Here is a 21526-nt window from a genome sequence, read left to right on the forward strand (position 1 = left end):
TATAACCAGGAAAGACAAAAGTTTCCTGTGTGGATGGGGTGAGGGGAATAAGAAATGGGACCCCTGTGAGACTGAAAGATCAGGGTCTTTCCTTCTGCTGCCACTGCATTCTCTAAATTTGGCTGCCATGCTGTTTCACCAAAATTTCTGTTACCAGTTTGAGGAAACAAATCTGTGCTCCTCCAGTTGTCAAACGTAATTCGAAACATTTGGTTACTTTAATAAAGTGCTCAAGTCAGTAGATAACCTTTCTGAGGGATCAGCTTTGTTAGAGAGCACAATCAGCTGTTTTCCCAGCAAAGTAAAGATGTATTTTCGTGGGTATCTATTATATCTTCTTTATTCAGAGCCACATTCAATACCAAATGCAAAAATAAGTGTCAGAAAGGCAAATAGCAAATGCTAAAACGTTTTTTAAAAGTGATTCTTTTAAAGAAGAGAAGACCTATTTGAGTTTTTTGAATGTGTTTTTTGAAATTTCAGGCTTCCATGAATACTGGGAACATCATTAAGTGTTTATTTGTGAGGTGGAGCTGAATGTGTGAGGAGGAGCCACGCACAGGACTTTGCAAAGATCCAGCATCTCACAAACAGGCACCTGCTGTGGCGAGGACGAGCTTTTAGTGCGAGGAATTTCATAAATATTTATTTCCTAGGAATAAGTGATCACATCTTGCCGGAATATTAATATTTGTATTTTTTTTCTACTTTCACAGTTGTGTTATAGTCAGAAGAACCAGGCTTCGCAGGCCTGCCTGCTAAAATGCACAGCTAAATTTAAACTGCAGAGTTTTATTTAATATCCCTAAGGCTGAATATTTTAGCTGTTTCGGCGCGGTGGCATTTAGAATAAAATGTTCTTTCACTTTCTAAACCCGAGATACGCGGAAATCTCTGCAATTTCTGGGAAAACTCTTTATTTTTAAGAGAAATGCAGTGTTCCAAAGTGGCAGGCTGAATGGCAGGTTGACCGTGATTCCCGGCTGGAAGGGCAGGGGGGGCGGTGGGGGCCGGACACGGGGATGAGACACGTTTTCCATCCCTCCAGCACAAAGGGAGCGGCGCCCACGCCCGGTGGCGGCGGCGGGAGGAGGAAGGGCCCGGCCGGGCCGCGTCGCCATGGCGACAGTGCGGGGCTGCTGCCATGGCGGGCAGGGACGGGGTCAGCGGCCACGGTAAGGCCGGGTCGGGAACGCCCGCTCGGAGCGGGGTGCGGGAGGGACGGCACAGCCGCCCGGGGCCGCCGACACAGCCCGCCCGCGGAGGGACAGGCGGCGGCGGCGGCTGGAGGGGTGATCCCTGCCCGGCGCTGGTGGCACAGGGACACGCACTGAGGGACACTGACACACAACCCTATATCCATATCATCTCTATCTAGATCTATCTATATCTACATCTAAACTATATCTATCTATATATCTCTATCTATCTACATATATAATCTGTATATATCTATATCTAGTCTATATCTATACCATCTATATATATATACATATATATACACATATGTACGTACATCATACATACATACATACATATATATGTATATACACACACACATACATACATACATATACATACACACACACACACACACACACGTATATGTATGTATGTATGGCCAGACTTCACAAACGCAGATTTGGGCAGGGCTCTCCCTACGTGGGTGTGCCCTTCCAGCCTGCACAGTGGATTTTTTAGGTGAGGCACAGCGTGTGCAGAACTGGCCCCACCGTTTAAGTCCTAAGGTCCATCTGCCACGGCCGAGCGAGCTTGGACAGTGACAGTGAAGTCCTCGGGACTGTCACAGCACCCGGTACTAACTGGGGCTGACCCTGCTGAGCATCCGAGATCTGATGGGATGGGATGGCAGGGAGGCATTGAACTGCCAGGAGACGGTGCCCACTTAGACTCGAACTCAGGTCCTTGGGATTCAGATTCCGGAGTGCTCTCCATTACACCATAGGACCGCCCATATATATATATATACACACACATACATACATACATACATATATATACGCATATATATGAAGAGGTAGTCTTCAGCGTCTTCACGAAGGGAAGACGAGAGGCAGGCACCGATGTCTTGTGACCAGTGACAGGACCCAAGGGAATGGCCTGAAGTTGTGTCAGTGGAGGTTTAGGTTGGGTATCAGAAAAGGGTGTTTTTCCCAGAGAGTGGTCAGGCACTGGAACAGGCTCCTCAGGGAGGTGGTCATGGCACCAAACCTGGCAGAGTTCAGGAAGTGTTTGGTCGATGCTCTTGGGCACATAGAATCATAGAATCAACTGGGTTGAAGAGACCTCCGAGATCATCAAGTCCAACCCTTGATCCAGCACCACTGTGATTACCAGATCGTGGTACTAAGTGTTATATCCAGTCTCATCTTAAAAGCCTCCAGGGACAGAGAATCTGCCACCTCTCTTGGGCAGGCCATTCCAATGCCTGATTACTCTCTTGGCAAAGAATTTCTTTCTGCTACCCAACCTAAACCTCCCCTGACAGAGCTTAAGCCTGTGCCTTCTTGTTCTACTGCTGGTTGCCTGAGAGAAGAGACCAGCCCCCACCTGGCTACAACCTCCTTTCACGTAGCTGTACAGAGTGACTCTTGGGATGGACTGTGCAGAGTCAGGAGTTGGACTCGATGAGTCTGATGGGTCCCTCCCAACTCAGCATGTTCTGTGATTCTATGATTACATATATGTATGTATATATATATGTATGCTTTAAATGCCACCCTGACGCCCAATCCGGTCAGATCTTGGAAGCTCTGCAGGGTCAGGCCCAGTTAGTACTTGGATCGGAGATCTCCTGGGAATATCAGGGGCTGTAGGTTCTAGTCCTGAGGACTTCACTGACACTGTCCAAGTTTGCTCGGCCGTGGCAGATGAACCTTAGGAGTTAAAGGGTGGGGCCAGTTCTGCACACGCTGTGCCTCACCTAAAAAATCCACTGTGCAGGCTGGAAGGGCACACCCACGTGGGGAGAGCCCTGCCCAAATCTACGTTTGCAAAGTCTGGTCATACATACATACATATTTGCATATATCTGTGTGCATGTGTGCACACATGTACATGTGTATGAAAGCGCACCCATGTGCATATTCACACACAGACACACACAGAGAAATACACCCCCTGGCCCCATCCCAGTCAGAGTGGCCACAGCACTGCCTCCACCTCAGGGCAAGGAGCTGCTCCTCAGCATTCCTTGCCACAGGGGATGCCACCAGCTGCCTGTGGCCAGTGCCAGTCATGGTCAGTGCCACCTGTAAGTGCTGGCCACAGGTGCTGGCAGCCTTATGGTTGTGTTGCTGCCACGCAACTGAATGGCTGAACCCGCTGCTGGAGTCACTTGGTTGTCTCCTCTTGCACTCATTTCTGGATGCATTGGACTCTCTCTGCCAAAAAAAAGAGTAATCTGTGCTGCTGATAGCACCATGGCTTATTTTTGGAGGCAAGCACGTTCTACTTTAGGGACTGTTGCCAGAAATTATATTTTATAGGCTAAAGGTAATTCCTTCTTCAAAGATATTCAAGTACCATTTCAAAGAAAACATTCTCTGTAAAGCTCACAATGTTGTGACTTCTGAAATCCATCCTTTCTGTAAGTAAACTTGTGTGTGTTGCAATAATTTGTGAATTCTGAGCACTGTGTGTGAAATAATTTAAACAATGGATTATTTCATATTATTTAGGAAATAAATAATATATTTCACAGGGAAGTCCTGTGTAAATAGTTGCTGTGGATAATGCTAGATGCATAATTTTGTTTGGTGGAAATATTTCTAGCTGTGCTTTGCAACATTAAAAAATAACACTGATGTAGCATCATTGAGGACTGTTCTTAAAGTGGATGTTGTTAATATTGTTTGTCATTTTTGTTTAGTCTTGTGAAAGCATATTTTTTGCATCTTTCCAGTGTTTCCAATGAAGCTGAGACACAGTGCTGGCAGAGGAGGATAGAGATTATAAGACAGCAGCCTAGAAGTCTGCTGAACCATCTGAGGAGAGAGAATGTGGTGTTCTGGCAGGATAACAGTAGTATTGGGAAGTTCTGGCTCTGTATGTTTTGGACACCCATGTATAATATTGAGATTTTGCTCCATTTTGCCAATCCAAAGCCAGAAACTCTTGGAGAAGGAAGGTCATGGGTTTTTGACTGCTTGGATAATGATTTTAAATGCCTTTTTTGTAGCTTCAAACTGAGAATACTTTGTAAGAAGTTTAATTCTCTTGGGTTTTTTTACACTTCATGTTTTTTAACATCCTGTGAAACACTATTCCCAGCAGAGTATCAGATGTCTTCTTCCAGAAGAAAATTGTACTGTCATCCTAAGTGGCCTTCACCCATAAACTCCATCCCTGGCCCTACCAATGGTTCATGGAAAGTGACATACTGGGCTTTAGTTTCTTATCTACAGAGTGGGGATAATCACTTGTATCCCACAGACAAGGTATCTGACTCACCTTGTGTCACTCATGAGAATCACGGTCTGCTATTAGGCAAACCAGTTGCTTATTGCCCTGTAAAGGTGCCTCATTATTAGAAACACATCTGAGATAAGCTAAAAGTCTCATTAGCAGAAGCAATACCCTAAGATTAAGTCACACCCTTTCAGACTTGCTATTAGCCTTCTTGCTGATAGCAGTTAGAGGGTTAATTAGGATTCCCTGATTCTGGGTTCACACACTGATTATGCTTTCTTCTGACACGTATTCCACATCTGTGCAAACTGCAGGTTTTACTTTATTATTCTTCAAACTAATAGCATTAGTGGTATTGTCAAATAATTAGTCCTTAGGGTATTCCTCTTGGTTCTTTGTAGAACTGCAGTTCTACCAGCTTTCATGGAAAGGTTTCCCTTAGGTCCTATTATCTTCCAAGATCTGTCTTCTTCAAAGTTGAAGTGCCTGCTTAAATGTTTTGCAGGTATACATGATGTACACAAGATAAAACGGTGAAAGACCAATTCTGTTACCTGTTGTACATGTTACTCACATGAGTATTACCCTCTAACTTATGTAAATGTGAATAAAATGTTGTATGTGCATATGTGTTAATGGGATCATGCCCATACTATCTGTAGCTACATGTTTTATATATGAATTTATATCCCTTCATTTGTACTTTCAACTATGTTTAATGTTTTTTTCATACCCATCTGATTATGTTAGACTATTTGCCTAATCTTTCACTTTTGTACATTTGTCTCTACCTTCCCTCCTATCGTTCTGTTTCTTTCCCTTTTTCTGCTACTTAATTCAGTCTGTCTGTTCTTCCATTTGCTCTCCGATATTGTCTTTGTAATTTGACATAACATGTCAGATTTTCTAAGTTTTTAATACCTTTGATCTCAATACTGATGTTACTAAAGCCTGAAAGCAGAATGTCAGACTGGTAGTCCCTCAAGGAGAACTAGACAGAAGACGTATCTTTTTCCATATGGGATTTAAGAAAGTGCATAAAGGATAGAAGGCTTAGTGCTCCTGTATCATCATGGACATGCTATGTGATTGATTGGTATTACAATTTTTGGTAAGACCATATTCTTTGTGCCAGATAGGGAATATTTAAAATGGAACTAATAAGTAATGAATTTTAATCAAAAAGGAAGTATATTAAGTAGTCTGAGTTCCTGTTTTACCCACTTATGCACATATGAAACCACATAACTAGTTCTGGATAACAGGTGTCCTTCAGAAAGTTACTCAATTCTGATGTGAAGACCTGTGGAGAATAACCTTCTGCAGTGATGGTTTTGTCTGGTAAATGATTAGTAGTTGTTCTGGGTAGTTTGAGTTACAGATGCTGCACAGAACCTCTTCCTATGGATGAAGACACACCATCATGTGGTTGCTGTAAGTGGAGATTGGAGTTTTCATCCCAATTTTTGTATGTAAATACAGTAATAGTGTGTTCAATCGTACATATATGTCTGCTCTTTACCTGCCCTGGTGGGTTGCCTGTTGCTGGTGAAATCAGAGGTTTAGTGAAGATAACATTTGGTAAGAGGTAGCTGCATAACCCATTTAGCTACTACCTTCTTGCAAAGAAGCAGAGTTGCTATTACATCACCTGCTGTACTGAATCTTCTCATGTCTGGAATTAACATCTAAACATTCCCTCTCTATGTCACCTGGCTCTGCCTGCTTTTGATACTCCTAGAGATACTGAAAATGTGCTATCACTGCTCATTCTGTTTTAATAAAGTTTCAAGGCAAAGCTTAGAGAGTCTAGTAGCAGCCATGAGCACTGTAGGCGGTTGCAGCCCTTAATTCTGCTTGGAGCACACTTAATTAACATGAGAGTTTCAAACCTGACACAGAAAAGCACTTAAGCCGTGTAAAGCTTTGGGGAATCCCGCTGAATGGGATAACATGATGCACATGATGCTTAAGCACATTTAAGGGTCTTGCTATATTGAGGATTTTAAAACATATTTTTGAGAGTTTCACAAATGAGCACCAGCATTTGGAAGGTACAAAAGCTATGAATTAAACACTCACAATAAACCTTCAGGCTAAAGTAGTCCATCAGACAAATTATCTCAATTTAAAAAGTGGCAGTGTTTCATTTATGGGAAAAAATACAAAATTAGTATAAGTTGTTAAAAATAAGTGGCTTTCATAGGGCTCAAGCAAGCAATATTTCAACTTTGGAATAAAGTCTGAATATATGAGATCACTTAGGAAATCAATGTGCAGTTTTATCACAGTGGAATTTACAGATGAACACTATGAATATTTTTATATCCTCTTGCTGACACTGCTGCAAGAAATTACATGAGGATAAAAGTTTATAGCCTTTATTAGACTGTAATGCAGTTTAAGATGCACCCTGACATCCATCTGATTTATGTTTTAATATTTGTACTTATTTGAGAGTGAAACAAAAAATAAATTTTGTTCATCTCACATAGACTAACACAGGTTGTAGATCTGATCCTCTTCGCTATAGTCCCACAGCAAAAATTGATCTCATATGGATATAGAATAGGTAGTTGCAGATTGATATGTATCTTGTTTCCATGGTGCATAGAATGGCAGAAGTTTTTCAGTTTGGCTCTACTTCTAGATGATTTATTGAATAAAAAATTGGCTGGCATTCAGAGAAAGGCTTTAAACTTTTTTGTCTTTTAAACAATGCCAACCAGAAGTACACAGTGCTGACAAGGAGCTCAAGAACTCTCACAAATTAGCTTTCCAACAATAGTTAACATGTTATTAAGAATTGCCATGTCTACATACTAATTACTCTGTTAGATCTGAGGGGTTGGGAGGCTTTTCTGGAATTTATGAGTACCTGTATTTTGTATGAACAGGTACGGCTTCATTGCTACTGGCAGTGAAATTAGTTGGGCTAAGTTTCTGGAAGGGAAATGGTCTTTTGAGTAACAAAGATCTGACATGAACCTGTTGTCATAGAATCATAGAATCAATTGGGTTGGAAAAGAACTCCAAGATCATCGAGTCCAACCCTTGGTCCAACTCCAGTCCATTTACCAGATCATGACACTCAGCACCACATCCAATCTGCGTTTAAAAACCTCAAGGGATGGTGAATCCACCACCTCTCTGGGCAACCCATTCCAATGCCTGATTACTCTCTCTGGAAAGAATTTTTTTCTGATATCCAACTTAAATTTCCCCTGGCAGAGCTTGAGCCCGTGCCCCCTTGTCCTATTGCTGAGTGCCTGGGAGAAGAGACCAACCCCCACCTGGCTAGAACTGCCCTTCAGGTAGTTCTAGACAGTGATGAGGTCACCTCTGAGCCTCCTCTTCTCCAGGCTAAACAACCCCAGCTCCCTCAGCCTCTCCCCATAGGACTTGTGCTCCAGTCCCTTCACCAGCCTTATTGCTCTTCTCTGGATCCGCTCCAGTCCCTCAATATATTTCCTGAACTGAGAGGCCCAGAACTGAACACAATACTGGAGGTGTGGCTTCACCAATGAAGAGTACAGGGGAAGGATCACTTCCCTGGTCCTGCTGGCCACACTATTTTTGATACAGGACAGGATCCCACAGCCAGTGTTCAGCCCCCAGGTGGGAGATGGCCATGAGACGGGTGCTGGTCACACCATTGCTCTGCCCCAGCCAAATCCTGCCATGGGGTTTGGCAGCTGCTGCTGTTTCTGCCTTGAGGCTGAGGTGGGGGGCAGAAGCTGAAAATAGCTCCTACACACCCTGTCACAGAATCATAGAATCATAGAATCGATTGGGTTGGAAAAGACCTCCAAGATCATCGAGTCCAACCCTTGGTCCAACTCTAGTCCATTTACTAGATCATGGCACTCAGCACCACATCCAATCTGCGTTTAAAAATCTCTAGGGATGGTGAATCCACCACCTCTCTGGGCAGCCCATTCCAATGCCTGATTACTCTCTCTGGAAAGAATTTTTTTCTGATATCCAACTTAAATTTCCCCTGGCAGAGCTTGAGCCCGTGCCCCCTTGTCCTATTGCTGAGTGCCTGGGAGAAGAGACCAACCCCCACCTGGCTAGAACTTCCCTTCAGGTAGTTCTAGACAGTGATGAGGTCACCTCTGAGCCTCCTCTTCTCCAGGCTAAACACCCCAAGCTCCCTCAGCCTCTCCCCATAGGACTTGTGCTCCAGTCCCTTCACCAGCCTTGTTGCTCTTCTCTGGACCCTCTCCAGCCTCTCAATATCCTTTCTGAACTGAGAGGCCCAGAACTGAACACAGTACTCAAGGGGTGGCCTCACCAATGCAGAGTACAGGGGAAGGATCACTTCCCTCGTCCTGCTGGCCACGCTATTTTTGATACAGGCCAGGATCCCATTGGCCTTCTTGGCCACCTGGGCACACTGTTGGCTCATGTTGAGCTTCCTGTCAATTAGTACTCCAAGGTCCCTTTCTGCCTGGCTGCTCTCCAGTCACTCTATGCCCAGCCTGTAGCACTGCAGGGGCTTGTTGTGGCCAAAGTGCAGGACCCGGCACTTGGCCTTATTGAACTTCATCCCATTGGAATCAGCCCATCTCTCAAGTCTATCCAGATCCCTCTGCAGAGCCCTCCTGCCTGCCAGCAGGTCGACACTCCCTCCCAGCTTGGTGTCATCAGCAAATTTGCTGATGATGGACTCAATCCCCTCATCTAAATCATCAATAAAGATGTTAAACAGGACTGGACCCAACACAGACCCCTGGGGAACACCACTAGTGACTGGCTGCCAGCTGGATGCAGCTCCGTTCACCAGCACTCTCTGGGCCCGACCCTCCAGCCAGCTCTTAATCCAGGAGAGGGTACACTTGTCCAGGCCATGGGCTACCAGCTTTTCCAGGAGTATATTATGGGAGACAGTGTCAAAGGCCTTGCTGAAGTCCAGATAGACCACATCCACAGCCTTCCCCTCATCCACCAGGTGGGTCACCTGAGCGTAAAAAGAGATCAGGTTGGTCAGACAGGACCTGCCCCTCCTAAACCCATGCTGGCTGGGTCTAATCCCCTGTCCACCCTGAAGGTGCTGTGTGATTGCACTCAGCATGAACTGCTTCATAACCCTGCCAGGCACGGAGGTCAGGCTGACAGGCCTGTAGTTGCCAGGGTCCTGCTTGCAGCCCTTTTTGTGGATTGGAGTGACATTGGCCAACCTCCAATCATCTGGGACCTCCCCAGAGAGCTAGGACTGTTGGAAGATGATGGAGAGCGGTTTGGCAAGCTCTTCTGCCAGCTCCTTCATCACCCTGGGATGGATCCCGTCTGGTCCCATAGACTTGTTAGGATTCAGTTGGCTCAGTAAGTCAGTAACTATTTCCTCCTGGAATACAGGAGGGCTATTCAGCTCCTCTCTGTCTACCAGCTCCAGAGGCCAGTTGTCTTGAGGGCCACCTGTCTTACTGGTGAAAACTGAGGCAAAGTAGGTGTTAAGTACCTCAGCCTTCTCCTCATCTTCCTTAACTATATTTCCCTTCAAGTCCAACAGAGAATGGAGGTTTTCCTTGCCCCTCCTTTTGTTATTAATGTATTTATAAAAGGACTTTTTGTTATCCCTAACTGAAATAGCCAAATTTACTTCAAATTCCACTTTTCTTTCCCTAATTTTTTTCCTGCATGACCTAGCTCTATCTGTAAATTCTTCGTAAGTAGCCAGCCCTTTTTTCCATAGTCTGTAAACTTTCTTTTATCCCTGATTTCTTTCAGAATCTCCCTATTTAACCAAGCTGGCCGTCTTCCCCTCCGGCTGGCCTTTCGGCACACTGGGACAGCCTGTTGCTGTGCATTCAAAATTTCCTTCTTAAAACATGTCCATCCCTTCTGGATCCCGTTGCCTTTAAGGGTTGTTTCCCAGGGTATGCTCTGAATCAGTTCTTTGAATAGGCCAAAATCTGCTCTCCAAAAGTCCAAAGTAGAGGTTTTAATGGTGGCTCTCCTTACATCCCTGAGGACTGAAAATTCTATTATTTCATGGTCACTATGCCCCTGGCAGCCTCCAACCACTACATCATCTACCAGCCCCTCTCTGTTTGTAAACAGTAGGTCTAGCAGAGCCTTACCCCTCATAGGCTCATTTACCAGTTGATGAAGGAAATTGTCCTCTATACACTCCAGGAACCTCCTTGACTGCCTCTTCTCTGCAGTATGAAGCTCCCAGCAGATATCTGGCAGGTTAAAGTCACCCACAAGAACAAAGGCTGGAGATTTTGAGACATCCGCCAGCTGCTTGTAGAACAATTAATCTCCTTCATCATCCTGGTTGGGCGGTCTGTAACAGACACCCACAAGGGTGTCAGCCTTGTTGGCCTTGCCCCTGATTCTGGCCCACAGGCACTCAAGCTTGTCACTGCTGACCTCAACTTCAACAGAGTCAAGAGACTCTCTAACATATAAAGCCACCCCTCCACCTCTCCTTCCCTGCCTGTCCTTTCTGAAGAGCTTGTAGCCCCCCATAGCAGCACTCCAGTCATGTGAGTCATCCCACCACGTTTCTGTGACAGCAACTATGTCATAGTTTTCCTGCTGCACTATGGCTTCCAGCTCCTCTTGTTTGTTTCCCATACTGCGTGCATTGGTGTACATGCACTTCAGCTGGGCCATTGATTTCATTCTCAACTTGGGCTCTATGCCCTTAGGCCTATCTCTGGAGAGCCCAGTTGCCATCCCTTCCCCCTTCAAACCTAGTTTAAAGCCCTCCTAACCAACCCTGCCAACTTATGGGCTACAGTTCTTTTGCCCTTCCTAGATAAATGAAGCCCATCTGTTTTGACGAGACTGGGCAACACGGAGTTTGCCCCATGATCAAAAAACCCAAAATTTTGACGATAGCACCATCCCCTTAGCCACCTATTGGTAAGCTGGGCTTTCCTAAACCTCTCCTCATTCATCCCAGCTAGCACAGGAACTGAGGCAATTACTACCTGTGCTCCTGTCCCATGAAGAGATCGGGTCAGTGCCTTGAAATCTTTTTTAATTACTCTGGTACTCCTTTTATTAATGTCATCACTTTCAACCTGGACAACCAACAGCGGGTAATAGTCTGAGGGTTGGATAAGCTTAAGAAGCCTTTTGGTAATATCCCTCACCCTGGCCCCGGGAAGGCAGCAAACTTCCCTGTGGGACGGGTCTGGCCAACATAGAGGGCCCTCAGTTCCCCTCAGAAGGGAGTCACCGATTACAACAACCCTTCTCTTTTTCCTCTTACCTGTAGTTGTAACCCGTCCGGTAGGCTGGGGGTAACCAGAAGACCTTGTAGACAGATCCTCCTCCTGACTGTCCTCCAACAGGCTGCCCGAGTCCAGGGCCATATACCTGTTTTTTAAGGGCACCCTGGCAGGTGAAAGGGGTCGAGAGGGAGTGTTTTTGCCTCTCTGACCAGGCACCTGTTTACATTCATCCCCAGCCCTATGGTTTGTTCCGTCTGCCTGATGGCAGGAGGGGCTGGGCTTCACCACCTCCTGCTGGGCTTCCTTAGGAGTGGAAAGGGTGTGACTCCACCAGTCAATTTCCCTTTCACTCTCCCTTATGTTTCTGAGCCTATCGACCTCTTCCTTTAGCTCTGCCACCAGACCCAGCAAATCGTTCACCTGCTCACATCGTATGCAGGCGCTTCTCATACTGTCCTCTGGTAGTAGGTCCAGGCTCAGACAGTCTATGCAGCCAGAGGCCTGAGTGGCTGCATCCTTTTTAGAGGGTTCTGTCTGTATTGACACCCCTCTACTGGTAACAGGAGCAACAGCTTTCATTTTTTTGGGAGGCATGACTGCCTTGAGCTGTGGGGAAAGGTAGAAAAGAGAAACAAACAAACAAAAAAAGGCCGCAGAAATACCTAGGCTTCTGCCCTGCCTGTTCGAACTGCCGTGCGAACTGCTGTGCCATGCCCTCACTGACGTGCCATGCCCCTGTTTGCCCGCTCCAGGTCGCTTGTGCTCCCTAGAGATGTTTTTAAAGCCTCTCACTCTCCTGCTAACGAGCAAGCCACGCCTCCAACTCCCCTCTGAGTCACCTGCTGATAGCTGAAGGAGCAGCAGACAAATCCTGCCAGGGAATCTATCGGGTGTCTGGAAGGAAGAAGAAGCTGTGGCAGCGGCATCCCAGCTCAGCCAGTGTGGAGGTGGGCCTTGTACTCAGCATGGCAGTGACATGGGGAAGGCATTGGGACAGTCAGTGGTGGGCCTCAGGGTGTGCAGGAGTAAAAGCTATTGGCACAATGTGGGATTGGGGTTCCCAAACCTACCCCTGGGTCCCACTGCTTTTGAGGCTGGATTATGTGCTACCTGATGAGTCTCAGCAGATGTTTTTATAAATGGGCTTCAGCTGTAAATGTCCATTTTTAAGAAAATACGGACTCCCAAATTTTTCAAAGTGTGACATCTTTACTGTTTGATGTTTCATAGGCATGGGTAGGATGTGAAAGCCGTCCATGAATGTGAGATTGGAAGGGATTTCCTTGAGTTCAGCTTGGGACTGTATAGAATTAAAACTTTCGAAAGCGTACCAAGCTCCATTTTAAAAATGGTAAGGATTATTGTGTCACTGGTTTAAGGTCACATTTGTCAGCTGAAATGCTGTTCAAATCCAGAATATTACTCTTAGGCAAACAAAAAGAAAACTGGAGGCTCATATTTATTCTTGGTATGTAAAGAGATTTAGCACTGTGATACTTTCAAGACAGCTCTTTAAAAAGGAGCAGCTGCAGCAAACTCCTGCAATCCCTTCCTATTTTGTTTCTAACAGCCTTCCTTTGCTTGGTCAAAGACAGAGTAGTGCAGATAGAATTGCAACCAGTTTTGAAACTATTTTTCTAACCCATTTAAGACCCTATGAGGCAAATTGAAGTGCTTGTGATACTCTACATAATAACAGCACATATTCAAACTCCTAGTTAAAACCCTCATTCTCGCAGTATATTGTAGATTCAAAAGAAGAAAAGTTACAAACTGTTGGATTTTAGCACTGGTACTCTGCTTCTGCAGTTAAACTTCGTATGTTCAATAGCTTATGTTTAAAATAAATTAGTTCTCAGAGCACTAATATCCAGTTGATTCTGGTCCCTGGTTCTGGACCCCTTGAGGAATCAGTGTGCAGTTCAGTAGGCATATTCAGTTTACGAGGTGTTGGCTGCTGCCACACATGCAATCAGGTGTACGTTGTCAGTGACAGGTGACAAGGTACCCTATTGGGGCTGTTCCATGTCCTTGGCAGAGTGAGCTGCCGTTGTGGAGCCCATGGCAGCATGTGCATTGCTGCATTTTGGTGGAGTGTGGGGTGGTACGTAAGTGTAGTAGGCTGTGGGAGTCAGAACTGTCCTTTGTAGCTCTGCTGACCACTTTTGAGGCCAGTACTGTTAGGCTTCAGGAGAAACAGAAACAAATGCCTTCTGTGACCCACAGCACAGCAGCATGGGTTGTGTTCTGCCAGTGGCACAGCCTGTGTGAGCTTTTCCTTTTCTGCAACAGCTGGAGGTAGAGCGCGACGCAGCATCACCAGGAGAGCTATCTATCCTCGCAGAGCAGTTTGCTGGTGGTGAGGAAAGAGAATATAAGGATGGGCTAGACATAGCTCTTCCATTATATCCCAGGTGTGGCTGAGATGAAAGATACAGAATAAATTGCAATAGTGGAGACAGTTGTTTTTGCCAGCTCTGAGCTGCCACAGGGGTGCTGGCTGGTGCCACTGCCAGAACTGGGTTTTAAGGGATGTGCAAGACATCCCTGATGGAGATTTATGTTGAGTTTTTCTCCGTCTTTTGTAAAGGGACACTGCATGCAACTGGTATTGACTTTAAAAAATAATCACAATTATTTTCTGCAGGCTAACAAACATCAAGCCCTGGCATTTCTTTCACTTCTCTGAAGGAAGGATAACATCATGACTTTCTTCAAGAATGGTGTATTAATTTGTATATTACCTGCGAATCACAGGCTTACAGGAAGCAATGTGGATCTATGCATAGATCAGACTTCCTTACTTTCTTTCTTTGGATGACTGGAGGCACATCTCCACATCATCTGATCAGAAAAGAAGATCTTTGTATCCAAAGGAAAGAATTTCCCCCTATCATTCTTCAAGTGTGACAAAGTGTGTTGTTTCACTGCCCTCAGTGTCGATTGCATGCAGTGGCAAGCATTTGGCAACTTGTCTGGGGACACTAGCTAGCAGAAGGAGAGCTTTGCTGTTAGAAGTGGACCCATGCAAATGGTTAGGGTGAGGGGTATTAGTCAGACCTTGCTGCATTGGCTCATGAAGCTGCAGGATTTGTGAAGTCAATCTCAGCCACCAGTGAAGTAGCTGCAAAATGATGTGCTTGTCTGGCTGAAATTCAAGTCATAATTTAGACCAGTTAGGTCCAGTTTGGATTCTTCCTGAGACTCATTATTGCATGCTGCTTCCAAACTAATAATCTGCAATAGTTGTGAGACCTGTGGAAATAAAGTAACATGACTATGGCCAACTGTTTGGGTAGACAGGCAGGGCCAAATCCTGAGAGCTGCAGTTGAACATTCCTTGCTATGCCCCAATTATTGCTCTAAAAATGTTACAGCTACTCCTGACGTAAAATATTTGACAGTTTATCAAAAGAAAATGCGTGTTGTTGTGATCTAGGACTCAATAGCTTTTTCTGTCCTGTAATACCACTGTAACTTTCCCATCCCAAGGTCTTAAGGCCCATCTCATCCAACTCTTCCCTCCAGAAAGTGCAAAAAGGCAAAACAGGCTTCAGGAAAAACAATAGGTTTCAACACTTGACCAAATATTAGTGGAAAAAAAAGAAACTGGCTTTTCTGCAGGGACTCTGCAACAACAAATGCTGAAAGTGTGGGCAAACAGACTCATGTGAACGCTGGGAAGAGAGAAACCCCCATGGTCAGTGCAGGTGCTGTTGTGTTTTGAAAGGTGCTCAGGAGGACTGCCAAGCATTTCTGCTGTAAGTAACAATGACTCCAGATTCTTCCAAGCTCCAAAAGATTATCCCTAATTTTTTTCCGAGATTTTAGCACATGCAGGGCAAACCCTGTATGCTTTCCTTGTGTTTCCCAGTATTCTATATTCTCAAGAGGGATAGACCATAACAGTATGTTACTGTTCACAGCATGACCCTGCACTATTTAAAATGGGGGTGTGCTGACAGTGGATCAGGGCACAAGGAGTAAGGTGCTTAAGAAGATCAGATCAGGGCATTAGCTCTCACTATTGAGTGTTTCAGAGCTCAGAAGGCCTTTGTACTCAATGGTGATAAAAACAGTAAGCTACAGCTATAAGGAAAAGTGCAAGACTGAGCTGTGAAGTCACACAGCAGAAAGGTGCTTGTGACTGGGCAGTAGCTACAGTGCCCCAGTGGCCAAAGGACTGCAGGAGGAGCTCAGGGCTGTGCCAAGGTTGAGCAGCAGCAGAGCAACAGTAAGTTGGAGCTGGAGGAGGGCTGAGTGCCAAGTATTTGCTTGTGCACTTCCCTGCTTCTTAAAGATAGTAATTGTAGTAATCTTCCTATTCAGTGCCATCCTGGCTGGTCAAAACAGAGAGCAGAAAACCTGCCTGTGCTGTTGCCTATGTGGGAATTGAACTTGCATTGACATTTCTGATGGGTTTCTGTCTATTACCACTGGTGAGGTAGTGGATGATGTCCTCCACTGGGCCATTTTCCTTGAAGATGTAAAAGGAATGCTGTAGCATTGCTTACAAATTGCTCACTAGAAAATGTGTCAGAATGTCTTGCAATTTTAACTGGAATTAGGCCAAATTATGGTTTTCTTTTCTGATTTTTTTCCTGGACATGCTGCTAAGTCCAGAACACTTAATCAGCAAGAGAATGTAGTGCTGTAGCCACGTCCTGGCCTCACCCTGCACACTTCCAAGACCATCCACTTCCCATCTCATCTGGCTGCTGCTCTGGGTTTGCAGCAGCTCAGGAATCTCAGCCAGAATCTGTGTCATCTTAATTGCTTTGATCTGGAACATGACATATGCTCCATCCTAGATGCATGGTCATACCAACCAGCTAGCCACTTCCATTTCTCCTCTTTGGTGGGCGCAGACCAAATCAAAAAGTCATTCTGTGAAGTGAAAGTACGAAGAATTACTTCCATACCTTCCCACCAAAAAAAAAAAAAAAAAGAAAATTGATCACTCCTCAAACCTCAGTGTGTCAAGTTTAACAAAATTTAACTCTTACCTGAGCATGGCCAGGTAATATTCCTTGATCATTTCCCAGGATTACAGGCTTCTCTGCTGATGCTTATGAAATATACAGATACACCATTATCTACACAGATTGTGTCCAGTAGTAGCATCAGGGCATATTTTGTTGAGCTTTTTCTGGGATGCATGAAATGCTGTCACTGGTATGGATTGATATGTACCTGTGTTGCATCATATGACCTGCCTACAAGGGAATGTTTTTTCTTAGAAAACCATATGATTGTAGCGTTCTGCCTCACTATGTCCCAGAACTGTGTAAGATTGAGCTTGCTCTCACCAACAAGGTGCTCAGGAAGGATTTGAGCAGCAGGAAGGAAGGAAGACATTTCTTGTCTGTGGGGCAACGGAGAGACTAATCAAACAGAGCACATAAACAGATCTGGAGATTATGATGACAAAAGCATGAAGCTGAGAAAAGAGGTTCAGCAGAGCAAATGGGTGCTGTCCCAGAGCTGAGACTGTGTCTGTCACCCCTGTCTGCAGTGCAGTGTATAAAGTCGATCAGCCAGGTAATAGGAAAGGCAGATTCATATTCTCCACCACATCCTCAGCATGTACTTCTGCCTTTTTTTCCCTCGATGGCACCAGACATGCAGTCTGTCTTTCATATGCTTTCCTCAGGAACAAACACATGCCCAGCCCTGAAGAGCATTTAGTGGAATTTTACGGACTGTAAGAAACACTGTATCACATTAGCAAGATTCTTGCTGGTTCCCAATCCCACTCAGCCTCTCCTAATGTTTAAGATTCCCTGCCTCTCTTGCCTTCACTTGGATGTTCTTCTTGGTTATAATTAGTTTCAGTAAGTTTAGAGAAAGTTTGGTTTGCATTTCAAGTGTAGGAGGTCCTTACGCCTTTTACTTTGACAAATTGCAGCTCTCCATTCTGGGGACTTCCAGAAAGCATTGGGTGGAACCAGGGAAATGAATGCTTTGGTTTCAGGAGCCTGGGTGCAGGAAGGCTGTCAGGGTTGCAGTATAGAAGTGATACAGAAAATAGTAGTTCATTGGTCTCCTCCAACATATGGAAAATTTTGTGTTGCAGCAAGCATCTGTTAAGGAATTTGCAGAGGTAGCAAGGGTATTCCTGGTAATTTGCCCTTCTCCATTCCTGTAGGCAAATGCATTATCTGCAGCAAGCCCAGGCAGTGGTTGTAGTTCCACTGCAGCTTCATGCTGACAGACTTTTCCATCTGCATCCCCTGGCTTTAAGAAATACAGTGCAAGCTCAGGATACAGCAAGCAAACAGGATCCTGGTCAGGATGTGGAGTCAGGTTTAATACAGCAGCTCTTCAAGCTGGTATAATGGCTTGGGGCAGACCGGTATGAGTTATCATGTACTGAGAATATTGAGTGATCTCTGTGTACTTGTGTGAGGGCTGTCTGCCCAGCACAGACCAGGGAAAATAATGGCATCTTACAGGAGCAACCAGAAATGACAGCATTAAAATGGGCTTGATGACCTACAAGAATGTGTACCATGAGGGAAGGAAGTATTTTTTCCATTAAGAAGTGTGTTTGATCCAGAAGGGAGGGCAGTAGACAAGACTGACTGCATCACCTTTGGGGAGAGATAAATGGGACAAGAACTTTGTGAATGGTGGATATTCCCCTTAAAATCAATGACACTTTAATATGAACTGTGTTTTGAAGTAGTGGGAACTATGGGTTTAAACATCTTTGGAGATGAGAGGTCATGAAAGACATTGACGGTTTATGCCTTCCTTTCCAGCTTGATATGGCATCCTCCATGGTCTATTTTGTTCTATGTTATAGTGTCAAATAGTTTAAGAATTTTATAAGCAACTGGAAGCTTGACTTCTTATCAAGGCAGCAGTAGTTTCTAGACTTGTTTCTCAACAGTTGAATTAGTTTGGTAGTTGCCCCATTCGCTTTGTTAGTTTTGGTTCCTATGTGTATTGAAACATCTACATCTATGGTAGATTAAAATACTGTGGCATTTAAAATGTATGTATGTATGGCCAGACTTCACAAACGCACATTTGGGCAGCGCTCTCCCCACGTGGGTGTGCCCTTCCAGCCTGCACAGTGGATTTTTTAGGTGAGGCACAGCGTGTGCAGAACTGGCCCCACCGTTTCAGTCCTGAGGTCCATCTGCCACGGCCGAGCGAGCTTGGACAGTGACAGTGAAGTCCTCGGGACTGTCACAGCACCCGGTACTAAGCGGGACTGACCCTGCTGAGCATCCGAGATGTGACGGGATGGGATGGCAGGGAGGCATTGAACTGCCAGGGGACGGTCCCCACTGAGACTCAAACTCATGACCTTGGGATTCAGAGTCCAGAGTGCTCTCCTTTACACCATGGGACCACCCTGGCATTTAAAATAACATCTACTGAACAGTCAAAACCTAGGATAATATTCAGGATGTCTTGTTTCATTAGGTAAAGTTACTGGCAACTTGTAACTTCAGTAGTTACTGCCAACTGACTACCACAAACCAGATATATTTTGCAAATTGGTAGTTTCCAACTTTGAGGTTGAAATACACAGTTGCTATATTACTTTTCTATAAGTTTTTAATGAATTTTTCAACTTGTAATGGAACTAAACAAGATGTTTCCATTGTGGTTGATCAGAACTCTTTTTACTTAATGCTATCAGAATTCTATAAAATAGTATCATTTTCATAGCCAAAACTGGAGTCAAAATAGTGCTTAATTTTTTACATCACCTTATTATATATTTTGCCCATGTTACCATTGTCTTATGTAAAGAAGATAAAAAGAAAAATTGCGTTTAATATTTTTGTGTCAGAATTTGAAGTAGCTTTCGCAGTTAACTTTTCCACAGCCTTTATCAAACTGACAGCCTGTATTTTATTATCAGACATCAAATTAATTACCTGATTTTTCTAAAATGAATAGCTAAACTCAGGTAACACATTTCCCATTGGTGCCATCAATGCTTTGCATCAATCTGTTTTCTTTGGATTGCAGTTCAGGAACAGGTTTATCCTTTCTTCGGAGGACTTGAGCTGCTTTATAAATCAATTGGGTTTTTTTCAAAATATTCTTGATTTGTCTTTCCAGAATGCAGCGTCTTCCATGACCACATACCTAACATTATTTCATTAGGTGTCACAAGGCACAAAGAAACAATATTGCATATTCTGCAAGGTTACAGCTTAATCATATTGTTCCTTTCTTTTCTGGTACCTAATACATTAATATATATCCTGTAGAGGGTACAGAATAAACAAGAAAAATACTTCTCTTACCTCAATATTTTTAGAACATGGCATACGATTGCTGGTTCAGCACATTAGGCTGACTGTACATTAAGCTTCCTTTGGAATTAAGAAGGTCACTAGAAAAAAATCTAACGCATCCCTTTCCTCCACTGGGTAGAATGGCCTTGTCAATAAGTCAGATTCAAATGGCCTCAGTCTGTTTTTTCTCCATGTTCCTTTGCCTCAATACTTTTCTTAAAACAGAATTAGATAAATGCTGTAAGATTTTCTTCTTTAGAGTGGGGCAAGGTTTCTGAATTATTTTTAAGTCAGTCACTTAACATGAAGGCAACCCAAATGTTTGTGGCAGAAAAAGTCCTTTGCTTTGGAGCTGGGAAAGAAAAGCAGAAGCATGGGAACACCTTACACTGGTATCATCAACCAGGTATTCATGTTATGACACCACACTGGTTTTCCCTTTTTGTTCTTGTTTTATGTTTTTGGAAACACACTGCCTTGGTAAAACTGATGAGCTTATTGGAGTGTTTGAGATTTCACCTGTCCAGGTGATGCTGAGTATTGTGACAGCTTTTTAGAATCTTGACCTTGCAAGTTTGAACTTGCTTAAAAACCCTGATTAGATCTCATAAGAGCTAATTGATAACTTTGTCACAACCTGAATTGTGAAGTCTCTTACTGTTTTTTCCTTCATATTCAAACAAATATACATTGTACATTTCTTCTCATTAGATCTACAGTCAGGTTTGGAGGATTTTTTTTTTCCCAATTCTTATGCCCTTATTTCCATTAGTGGCTTTGTGAAGTGTTTTGGAAGAGGTGTGATAAAACAATGTCTGCAAGCATAAAAGACAAATCTCTTTTAGTTTTTACTTCATCTCTTTCATCCTAAAAGGATGCAAAGGGTGGTCATAGGGGCCTTATGGAAGAGCCTTTGGAGCAATGTGGAGAGGATGGTTAAAAATGGCGACTTGGATCCATGAGCAGAAAGAGAAAGTTGACTGAAGATGAGTGCAGATGGCAGGAGGCTTTAAGATTCACATTTTTTTATGTGGCTGCCTGCATAGTCAAATCCCCTTTCATGTCCATTGCTTTCTTAAAAATGTTCATTTTTCTTCATGGCAGCCTTTGCATCTCATTCCAAATTCAACTGACAGGACCAAGGTTGCTGCCCACTTTTTTGGTTGAAATAATGGTTAGTAGCAAAGGGCAGAAATGGTGCTCTAGTATATAGCCACTGATACGATTTTCCAGCTGATAAGCCCCAGTTAGTGGATGGGAGATCTACAAAAGAGCTGTTGATAACAGCAATTTAAATAAAACTGGAAGAACAACATATAAATGACTCTAAATTGTCACTGAGTTTGGGTTACCTGGTTTTTCCCTTGTCCATCCACAAGTTCACTGGGAGAAAGGGTTCCTGCCAGCAAAGTTCTCAGGGTTTTCTCACACCTTCTTGTAACCATAACATTGTATCATGAAGAGAGGATGGAGTAATTAATGAGATGTCTACATACATAGTGGAGTTTAGATATCGTTGTATGGCTCGGCTTTGCGAATGCAGATTTGGGCAGGGCTCTCCCCATGTGGGTGTGCCCTTCCAGCCTGCGCAGTGGATTTTTTAGGTGAGGCACAGCGTGTGCAGAACTGGCCCCACCG

The 21526-nt window shown here is 44.2% G+C and overlaps 1 protein-coding gene across 1 annotated transcript in view; it reads left to right on the top strand.

Annotated features, from left to right (window-relative positions):
• Nucleotides 1-1055: 1055 nt before the first annotated feature.
• EFCAB2 (EF-hand calcium binding domain 2) overlaps nt 1056-21526 on the top strand; it is a 36574-nt gene continuing 16103 nt past the window's right edge. Inside the window, exon 1 of the mRNA XM_071548004.1 lies at nt 1056-1175. Within this exon, the coding sequence (XP_071404105.1) occupies nt 1145-1175 (31 nt within the window). The 5' untranslated portion in view covers nt 1056-1144. The remainder of the gene's footprint in view (nt 1176-21526) is intronic.

This window comes from Pithys albifrons, chromosome 2 (assembly GCF_047495875.1).
Source record: "Pithys albifrons albifrons isolate INPA30051 chromosome 2, PitAlb_v1, whole genome shotgun sequence".
Classification (NCBI taxonomy): domain Eukaryota; kingdom Metazoa; phylum Chordata; class Aves; order Passeriformes; family Thamnophilidae; genus Pithys; species Pithys albifrons.